This window comes from Chiloscyllium plagiosum, unplaced genomic scaffold (assembly GCF_037043375.1).
Source record: "Chiloscyllium plagiosum isolate Xiang-an unplaced genomic scaffold, Cpla_swu_hap1 HiC_scaffold_12, whole genome shotgun sequence".
NCBI classification, from domain to species: Eukaryota; Metazoa; Chordata; class Chondrichthyes; order Orectolobiformes; family Hemiscylliidae; genus Chiloscyllium; species Chiloscyllium plagiosum.
Window position 1 is genome coordinate 59,519,588 of NW_028270150.1, and position 11,406 is coordinate 59,530,993.

At 37.3% G+C, this 11,406-nt stretch overlaps 1 protein-coding gene across 1 annotated transcript in view; it reads left to right on the top strand.

The window, feature by feature from the left end:
* Positions 1–11,174, top strand: part of LOC122555101 (uncharacterized) — a 53,758-nt gene extending 42,584 nt beyond the window's left edge. Inside the window, exons 3-4 of the mRNA XM_043700781.2 lie at positions 2,892–2,917; positions 8,103–11,174. Coding sequence (XP_043556716.1) covers positions 2,892–2,917; positions 8,103–8,285 — 209 coding nt within the window. The 3' untranslated portion in view covers positions 8,286–11,174. The remainder of the gene's footprint in view (positions 1–2,891; positions 2,918–8,102) is intronic.
* Positions 11,175–11,406: the final 232 nt, after the last annotated feature.

An 11,406-nucleotide genomic window follows, 5' to 3' on the forward strand; every position in this document is an offset into this window, starting at 1 on the left:
AACTAGAAGTCCTGGTCTCTGAGAGCTGGCCACACCCATCTAGGCTGCTTCTATTCCAACTTTAAAAAAAATCTCTTTTAGTTACCACAGACTGCTCTTTACCTCCCGTTCAATCTCTCTCTTGAAAGAGACTAGGACAAAATACACATCTTAAAGCCACAGCATTGTCACAAGGGCAATTTGTCATCAGGACATTAGGTATCAGCAAGGGGTTATAGATAGATTCAATGAATGGCCAAAATCTTGGTAAATGGGGTTTACTTTTGGAAATTGTGAGCTTTCAGTGCACTTTGACAGGACAAATCAAATGGCAGATTATTTTTTAAAATGGAAAGATAATCCCAAAAGGTGCAGTGCGGAGGCAACGAAGTAATCTTATGCATGAAATAACATGCAGGTGCAGCAAGTAATTCAGAAGGTAAATAAAATTTTGGCCTTTATTAATAATATAAAAAATAATGAAGTCTTGTTTCTACTATCCATAGTTTTGGTTCCTGTATTTAGAAAGTATTCAATAACATGGAAGGCATTTCAAAGAGATTCACTTGGCTGATTCCTGGGCTGGTGTGATTGACTTACCAAGAGCAGTCAAATATTTTTTAGCTTTTATTTATTTGAGATTAGAAGAATGAGGGTTTATCTTGTTGAAACATGTCACATTTTGAGAAGACTTGACAGGGTTAATGTTGAAACCATGTTTCCCCCTTATTGTTGGGGAATCTCGAACTGGGAGATACAGTTCCAGATGAAGGAGACATCATTTAAAAACCAAAATGTGAAGGATATTTTTTCTCCCAAATTGTAGTGACTGACTGGAAGTCTTGAGTTGTAGAGGCTAGATCACTGAATATTTACAGAGAAAGTAGATACATTTTGAAATATCAGAGTTGAAGGCTCTGAGGAGCTGACACAAAAGAGAGGTTGAGGGCTTGGGCAGAGCAGCCGTGATTCTTTGAATGGCAGGGCACTATTCCGAGGCCGTGGCGAACATCTGCCCTATTACTTACGCTGTTAAGTTCAAATCTATTGTAAAGGCTGCAACAATTAATTCCATGTCAAAATATCCCAAGTTGAATTTTGATCACTTAGAACATGAGCAGGGAATGTATGAGACCCAAAGAAGTGGGAGGTGAGGTAGTGGTGAGAAATTGGGTATGGGCAGGTCCATTACCTTGCTGACCTCCCGTGAATTTTACAAGTGGTGGGAAAGGTGGTTGTTGGTTCCACTGCCTTTAGTGGAAATGAGTGCTTTAAATGGCCAAGTCAGAGCAGGAGAGCACTTTATTTACTACATGAGGAGACCACTCGGGGTATTTTGCGGCCTCCTTGCAGATTCAGCATGATGAGGGGCCTTTTGACTGAATACCAAGAGGTCTACCAAGGTGAATCATAGTTTCCCCTCCTCTAATCACTTCTTGGGGCTGGGATCTCGAACCTTACAGAGACAGGACAGCTGACTGCATGTAAAATCAGGTCTGTATTCTATAATAAGCAGAAGGATGATTGTCCTGACTTTCCATCCAGGAGGCATTGTCATCATTTTCCTATAAAGTTATCAATAGATTGTAATTTACAGCTGATGAAGTTGTTCAGTTGCAGTACTGAATTTTTCTTTACTACAATCTTTATCATCGATATTCCATCAACAGGACTATCCAGACAAATCCAAATTAAAACTATCCCATACAGCCTAGCTTTACATTGTATAATGTTACTCTTTTCCTCGTCGCACATTGTGGGAGCACCAAGATATTTAAGCAGTCAGAATCCCTGAAATCACTGACTTTGTGAAGACTTTTGCTTACCAATGGATTAATAAAACCATTTTAGCTAATATTAGAAACAGAGAAAAACACAAGTGGCTGAGATACTTTGTGTTTCCAAAATATATCTCTGACATCACCAATCAATGCCAGATTGTGTCAGTTCCTTGCAACTTTCAAATAAGCTTCATGCATGTAATTTGAGTTTGTTGAGTGATCCTTCTTTTTCCTTCCCATTGTGTTGTTCAATGCTTTTAAATAGGCTTGTATCTCCAGGTTCTTTGCATCCATTTTATTTCTTAGCACATTTTTGAATATGAAGTTTCATTGAGGTTAACACAGCTTTGTTAGTGTGGTTATCATATGTGTTTAGCTCCACTTTTCCAACTTTTGGCCTCTGACTAAGCATTCAACAGTTTGAAAGTGTGACTTGCCTCACAAACCTATGTTTCCTGTAGAAAAACAACTTTTAGTATGCTTTGTTTTACTTTGTACATGTCATTAGCCTTTGTAAAGCATATAGTGTAGGATTTGGTCAGTATTTAAATTCAGGCAAGTTATGTCAATCCTGCACTTTTACAATTTCTTTTAGTCAGTTTAGTATCATTTAAATACCTACAATATTGTTAAATGCAATTACTGTTTAAGAGGGACTCCTGTCTAAGAAAAGCAGGTTGTTGAGACTACATGGTTTGCTGACAGAGTTCCCAATTTCCCCCAATGAGCTCAGGGGCTGCAACCAATGATTAGCAGAGAGCAACGTGGGTATTCTAAGATCTCCAGATATTCATTTTGATCCTAACAGTTCAAGCAGGTTGTGAATGTGACCCTTGTGCTCAAAAATCACAGCTATGCAATACCACACCTGCTGTCTTGAATTTGATGCTAATGTCTCAACATAATCTGTTAAATGTTTTTAAAAATGAATTCAGTGTAACATGGCACATTTCTTCTGTTTATAAATATTTCACTTAAATCGAAGTTGTGAAATAGAATATTGTGACTTCCTTACATTGGCTTTATGTTTTATCACCCTGATTTTGATTTAGTCAATATAGTATTTTTGTGTCATTTTTAATGTAAAAGACTGAAATTTTATGATCTCAGACAATACATTTTCAATTCTAGATGAACGGCAGGAAACTGAATCAAAAGTAAGTATCCATATATTTTGTGTACCTTATCATACATCAAAAGCTTTAATCAAATGAAATTGACAATATGTAATTCTTTTGCTCTTTCTTCCTTTATGCAATCTCTGGAATTAAAGTATCAATGTCTTTGTGAAATTCCTGGATGAACCCTTTAACTTGTTGGTGAATATACAGTTCAACAAAGCAGACTCCATCAGAACATATCGTTGCATTCCTTAAATGTGGATCAATTGTGATAAAAATCCTTCCATAATGAATATAATTTTTTCCAAATTCACCCAAGAAATACTGGAAAATGTAGCAGGTCAGACAGCATCTGGAAAGGTATAAAGGTGTCCTGGCCAAATATTGTGAATGGGACTTCCTTCATCTTTTTATAGATGCTGCCTGATCGGCCAGAGCGTTTCCAATGTCTTTCATTGTGACTTCAGGTTTGCAGTACCTACAGTATTTTGCTTTACATTTTGTTAAGTGTTTTTATGTGAAGACAGTGGCTATTTAACTGAATCAATGAAGGGGGAAATGAGTACAAAACCAATATTTAGAATTAAAGATGTAAATACAAATATCAACGTGAAAAAAAGCAAGATCAAAATATTCCTCCAAAATCGTCTTCAGGAATATTTTCATCAGTAAATCTGTTAGGTGAGAGGAGAATCATTTCATTTTTATTTATCTTTTATTTTCATTGTTGGTGATGTTCATAATATGTTATTTAACGTTGTATCCTGCTCCCTTGTGCATTTGTGCTTTTTCATAAATTATTCAATGCTGCATGTTGAACTTAGTTAAAAATCACACAACACAAAGTTATAGTCCAACAGGTTTATTTGGAAGCACTACCTTTCAGCGGGTTGCTCCTTCATCAGGTGGTTGTGCAGAATCTGATCTTGATCACAGAATTTATAGCCAAAGGAATCCAGTGTCATGGAGATGTGACACAATAAACAACTTTCGATGAAATCTTTCATCTTTTGGAATGGGATATGCTGGTTTCTGTTCTTTGATATGTAAATCCGAGAACTTCTTTTAAATCACACTCTCAAGATAGCTCAGCTTTTCTAACAATAGGTGTGAAGTCTGTCTGTGTCCCAATGCTATATCATACTGACAAGGCCCCTGTATAGTTTTATAGAGTTTTACATAGATTCATGCAGTTTTGGAGTGGCAGAGCTAGTATACAGATGAGTGTGTGAGTGCATGTGATAGAGTGTGTGTGTGTGTGTATATGTGTATATGTAAGCTTGGTTAAGTGTGTGTGTGTGAGTGTGATGGGGTATGTGTCTGTGAGAAGGTGCATGTGTGGGTGTGAGTGCGGAGTGTGTATGTGTGTCCATATGACAGAGTGCTTGTGTATGAGAGAGGGTCCGTGTGGATGCATGAGTATGTAGGAGTGTGTGTGTGCGTGTGTGTATGTGTGTGTGCATGTGTGTGTGTGTGTGTGTGTGTGTGCACGTGTGTGCGTGCATGTGTGTGTGCACGTGTGTGTGTGTGTGTGTGTCGTGCAGTGGGGTCACCTGTAGTGTGACATGAACCTAAGATCCCGGTTGAGGTCATCCCATGGGTACTGAACTTTGCAATCAGCTTCTGCTCACCCACGGAGACTCTCCCTCATACAAAAGCTCTCTCACATATGCACACACATGCACCCTCCACACATGCACGCTCTCACAGACACATACCCGATCACACTCACACACACACTTAACCAAGCTGACACACACTCTATCACATGCACTCACATGCACACTCACTCTGCCCCTCCTACACACGCTCATATAAATTTATGGGGTAAATTTGTTTTTGCAGAATTACATTTTATTTTGCTCAAAGACTGCATGAATCCATGTAAAACTCTGTAAAACCATGTAGAAGGCTTGTCAGTCTGACTCAACATTGGATCGCAGACAGACTTCATACCTATAGTTAGAAAAGCTGAGCTATCTTGTGAATGATTTGGAGGTGCTGGTGTTGGACTGGGGTGTACAAAGTTAAAAAAAGTCACACAATACCAGGTTATAGTTCAACAGCTTTATTTGGAAGAACTAGCTTTCAGAGTGCTGCTCCTTCATCAACTACCTGATGAAGGAGCAGCACTCTGAAAGCTAGTGCTTCCAAATAAACCTGTTGGACTATAACCTGGTATTGTGTGACTTTTTTTACCTTATCTTGAGAATGTAATTTAAAAGAAGTTCTGTGATTTATATGTCAAAGAACAGAAATCAGCATATCCCATTCTAAATTATGAAAGATTTCATCTAAATTTGTTTAATGTATCATATCTCCATGACACTGGACTCCTTTGGCTATAAATTCTGTGACCATAATCTTATTTTCCACAACCAGTTCTTTGAGAAGGTGATGAAACAGGTGGATGAGGGTAAAGCAGTTGATGTGGTGTATATGGATTTCAGTAAGGCGTTTGATAGGATTCCCCATGGTAGGCTACTACACAAAATACAGACTGAGGGTGATTTAGCGGTTTGGATCAGAAATTGGCTAGCTGAAAGAAGGCAGAGAGTAGTGGTTGATGGGAAATTTTCATCCTGGAGTTCAGTTACTAGTGGGGTACTGCAAGGATCTGTTTTGGGTCCACTGTTGTTTGTCATTTATCTAAATCACCTGGATGAGAGAATAAAGGATGGGTTAGTAAATTTGCAGATGACAGTAAGGTCGGTAGAGTTGTAGATAGTGATGAAGAATGTTGTAGGTTACAGAAGGACATAGATAAGCTTCAGAGCTGGGCTAAGAGATGGCAAATGGAGTTTAATTGGGAAACGTGTAAGGTGATTCACTTTGGAAGGAGAAACAGGAATGCACGTGGGGACATAGCTTTAAATTGAGGAGTGGTAGATATAGGTCAGATGTCAGTGGCAGTTTCTTTACTCAGAGTATAGTAGGGGCGTGGAATGCACTGCTTGCAACAGTCATAGACTTGCCAATTTTAAGAGCATTTAAATCATCATTGGATAGACATATGGATGAGAATGGAATAGTGTAGGTTATTTGGGCTTCAGATTGGTTCCACAGGTTGGTGCAAAATCGAGGGCTAAAGGGCCTGTTCTGTGATGTAATGCTTGATATTCTATGTTCCAACCACCTGATGAAGGAGAGGTGTTCCAAATGCGAGTGCTTCTATATAAACCTGTTGGACTATAACCAGGTGTTGTGGGATGTTTAAGTTTGTCCACCCCAGTCCAACACCGGCACCTCCAAGTCATATTTAACTCAGAAATTAGTAAATCATAACAACTTTAATAAAGCATTTTCATTTGGTAATCTTTCCATTCAGCCTCACATAAACCTCTTGTTCAGAGTGAAGTAATATCAATATGTTGTTAATTTCATAGATGTCATGATATCAGAGGAGCCAGACTATGCCACTGGGGGCAGGCCAATACTCAATAGTATGGAAAAGGTGGCACTGTCTGTCAATGTGTTATGGAAAGGGTGATGAATGTTTGTGCCTAAATGATTTTTCATAGTGATCCTGTCTTGGTGAATGTTCTGAGACTCCAGACCTATCGGAGTGGAGGTAGGGTGGGGATCAGGAAGGGGAGCACAGGGTAGCGGGTCAAAGACATGTGAGAGCTGAGGGTGATGGGGAAAGGTATTAGGTGTGGGGGGATAGTGGGTGGGAGTTGTTGAATCCGCGGGGCTTTTGAGTAAAACAAAATCTGTTTTGTTCTTATAGTTTAGAGTACAGGTTGTAATCAAAACAGATGATCAGATTGTGTTCCCAAAAAAAGAGAAAATGCTGGAAGATCTCAGCAAGTCTGGCAGTATCTGTAAGGAGAGAAAAGAGCTGACTTTTCGAGTCTAACTGACCCTTTGTCAAAGCATCCGCACTAATTTGCTTTGATCAGATTGTGTTATTTTAAGAGACAATCACAAAAGGCCATTGAGTAATTCAAAGCCTCCAGTTCAGTTCATTGGACATTGAGAAAGAAAACTTCTGTAGTGTTGAACAGGAGACGGGGAAGGCTGGGCTGGTGTTTCAGCAATGTTGTTAGATTGTGATTAAAGCTAGCTGGAAACAGTTATTTTCAGGAGAATCATCTTTATACCATGATAGAGACGTCTTGAAAGCGTACCAGCTTCTGAACAGGGGGGCCTCCAGGACCACTGAACTGAAAGGGGCCATGAAAAGCCACAGCCTGTAGTGCTGTAAAAGTGAAACAAAGTTACCTTCACTCAGTTCTTGGACCAGTTCTGCACAGTCTGCCTGTGGGAGCAACATCCAACTGTTTAACTCCAGAAGCCGTTGGAGCGGCTGAGTCTGACATCAAGTTTTGAACTCTTCATAACAGAAATGGAATGCTAAACAAGCCAGGCTTGCAATGACTGTAGAGACTGATCTTGTTTCTATCATTATCCTTACTTTAAATCACTATCTGTACTTTGCTAATAACAAAATCACTTTTTACTTACTTAACTTCTAGTAATTGTTGAATAGTACACTAACATTTAGTTTGTTTGAAACATGACATTGCTACTGATTCCTTTTAAATCAAACTAAAAGGGAGCTGATAGAAATTCTTATCTTCTTTGAAGATATGCCTGCTATGTAGTCATGATGCTTGTATAGTAAAAGATATTGTGTGGATTCATTCTTTGAGAAAGTAACTGGAATTTCAAATTTCTTTTAAAAATATAATGGTCTAGACTAATATCATAGCAATGTGATGAGAGGTTGACTGAATTAGGCAAATACTGTCTGCAATTCAGAGGAATTGTAAGTTATATCATTGAAAAATATAAGGTTTTGAAGGGGCTAAACAGGTCAGACAGTGAGATGTTGTTTCCTGTAGATTGGGAAACTAAAATATGGAACAAAGTCTCGGGACTTGGTGTTCATTCATCCAAGACTGTGTTGAGAAGAAATGTCTTCATTCATATAGGGTAATAAATCATTTAAATTCCCTATCATAGAAAGTATGGATATTTTCTATCACCAGACAGATTTTTGTCTTTCTGGAAACTGAGGGAAATGGGGGGGCGGGCAGATAAGTAAGTTGAAGTAAAAAATCAGCCATAATCATACTGAATAGCAGAGTAGATTCTACCGCCATATGGTCTTCTCGTGCTCTGATCTCAAATGTTCTTTTATCCATTGTATTAATATTAGCTTTCATGCAATTGTGTATTGCATGCATTATTCATCCTTGTTTATTCCCTATTTCAGAAAAATGAAGAAATCTTGTATGTTACAGTAGAACACAACAACCCAACACAACATATTTCAAATGAAGTGAATCTAAGGGATGACAACACTTGTGAATATGCAGTGATCAACTATAATTGCAAGCAAGACACCACCATATCCGAACAAGATACTCAAGAATATGAGGAAGTGATACCCAATTAATGGGACAGAGGGGCAGTTCCATATCATCACAGCTTATTATCTGATGGTGCAGACTGCTCAGCTTTGCTGGTGATTATGAAAACAACAAATACTGTTTCGTGACTTTACCACTCAGACTAGGAATTGTTTCATTGATTTATTGCCTTCAGAGATGAAGATTTAAATTGAGAATTATTCTGGTGTTTTCTTTGTTGATTTGGACTGTTATGGCTGTTTTTCAGGATGGGAGTAATGCACCACTTTCTCCTGCATCCTCTTTGTTTCTCATTTGTGTTGACAACCAGACATCATTTAATTCAGTAAATGAGATTCTTGGGCTCAGTGGTGAAGCACCATAGGCCTTGAGGAGAGGTGCCCACAAACATATAGCAATCTGTGTACACACAATTTCCATGTTATTATGATCTCACTAATATTGCAGAAGTCAGATACCAGAGTGAAACTAGGCTCAGTAGATCTTAAGCTTTAATTTTGCAATTTGTTTACTGTGTGGTTAGTCAATGAACATATTCACATAAGACTGTCAATGTACTTTTAGTAAAAGAACATTATTTTCCTACATAAAAGGAAGATAAAGCCCCACACATACACATATAAAAAGAAAATTTGGAAAGATCTTGTCACAATCAGTAAAATGAAAGATTCCACGCTTTTCCTGGCAATATACACTCAATCCCACTGAAGTATCACTCCCCTTTCCACTTTAACTTTTCTGACTGAACTGACAATACAATACGAATTTCCTTTTGGTGACTTTCTGCACATTCAACAAATATGAATCTCTCACCAAGACACATGGACAGGCTAATTCTTTGACCTTACTCTGACTTTGAGAAAGTGAGGACTGCAAATGCTGGAGATCAGAGTCAAAAAGTGTGGTGCTAGAAAAGCACAGCAGGTCAGACAGCATCCGAGGAGCAGGAGAATTGACATTCCGAGCAGAAGCTCTTCGCCAGGACTCTGACTTTAGCTGTTTTGAGGCAGCAAAAACATAAGACCTCTTTCCAGCTCTGATGGCTTGAAAACTTCCAAAATTAAAATCTGCACCTTGAGTAGAATAGAAATTTTATTTTCTGAACTTGGCTGTTGCTGTCTGTCTTTTTAATGTGGGCCAAAACAGCTTACGTCAACAGTAAACAGCAATTATCTCACCAGATAGTATGTTCACTCATTAGTTTATATCATTTGATTTCCTGGAAAGGCTGTCTTTAGCTCTGTATTCAAACTGGGTTTCTGACCCTTTCATAAAAACAACACATCCGAACTTCATAACATTGAAAAATGAAATACTATTCACCTCGACATCAAAATTCAAGTTCACAAAATAACAATAATATGTTATAAACGTTCATTACAATGTCCTGATTTATTAATTTAATGCTAGCACAAATCAAGGGAATCTCTGCTGTCCAGCCACAGTTATGAGACAGGTTAAGCAGTCATTTGCAATGCAGAATTCTCAAAGACAACAAACCAGGAAATATCTACATGGATTATCATTCGTTATTTTTATAAGTCTATCATTAGGACAAAATAAACAGTTTTGTTTATTTAGAATCTAGAAGGTGATTTATAATCGATTTTTAAAATAATTTTTATTCAAAACTTTGGGATTTTTATCATGATTGATATCACTCAAATAAAACAAAGTTTTTCAGGCTAGAGAAATTCTTTAGCAATAATAAGCTTGGAATTCACTGTTCAAAACCCATATGAACAGGTCATAACTTTTTAAGTTTTTTAACAATGATCTTAAAAGATGCTTGGAAAGTTTTCATCAGACTAAGTGATTTCCAAAGACTACTGACAGCAACTTCTGATTTCATTTAACCACACATGCACAGATGCCAAAGTTGTTGTCAGTTTCACAGCTGTAAAAACAGCAAATTCTGTCATAATTACAGCTAAAAAATCTAGGCCAGCTAGTTTTCTGTTCTGCTTTCTGATCCCAATTGATAAGTAGTTGGAACAAACTGGGAAGAATCTAAGATGTTGAAATCTAATTTTTACAGTGGACTTCAAATATGCAAGTGATCCAGTGATAGATTTGACAATGCATTCACTTTTACCCATTCATTTTATATAGAATTCCTGTTTCAAGTATACAATATAGTTAGTCATCTGCTTCTTAATGCTTAATATGTCAAATGTAATTAACCCCGGCTGCATTTCATGTAAAGACACTAGTTTAAATTTAGTCTGAAATCTTTTTTCTCCTCAGTGTTTTCTGTTTTTGTTTAAATTAAGTGGGATAACAGATTATTTGTGAAGTGTTCTTGTTTTCCTTTGAAGTTCATAGAAATCCTTACCCAAGTATGAAATTCTTAGCAAGAAAATTATGGTAGTAGCATTTTCCCTGGAGAGCAGAACAAAATGAATACTGTTGAAATGTGGTTTGTTTTTCTATTGCAGTCATTGAAGCAAGGTTTAAAAACCAACTGACGATTTGCTGTCGTCCACTATCCAGAAAAATTTCACCTTCTAGAGATTTATGAGAATTCAAGTGTTCTTCATTTTAAAGAAGGAAATTTTCAAATTAGATTTCCTTAAAATGTGGTCTGTTCTCTATGGTAAATGTAATTCAAATTTCTAGTGATTTTCTAGTTTCTAAGAATAGTTAGTAAAATTATTTTTTAATGAAGAAATATTTTCTGAATTTTATGTGGTTAAATAAAGATTGAAAATGCAATGATTTGTATCATTTTAAGACATAAATGACATGTTAATCATATCTTTACGCAAATGGATAATTTTGGTGTAACCTATCTATGGTGATACAACACAAACAGAAATTGTTGGACAAACTCTGTAGGCCTGGCAACATCTGTAAAAACAGTGTTAATGTTTTGCATCCATTGATCTTTCTTACAAGAATGTATTTGTTTCAGATCTTCAGCATCTCTTGTTCTTTGTTTTGTTTTACTATCTATTTCCATATTTATTCATATTTTCAATAACAGGCGACTTTAGGGTGGCATGGTGGCTCACTAGTTAGCATTGCTCCTCACAGCACCAGGAACCCAGGTACAATTCCATCCTCAGGTGACTATCTGTATGGAGTTTGCATGTTCTCTGTAGAGTCTGCGTAAGTTTCCTCTAGGTGTTCTGGTTTCCTATTGAA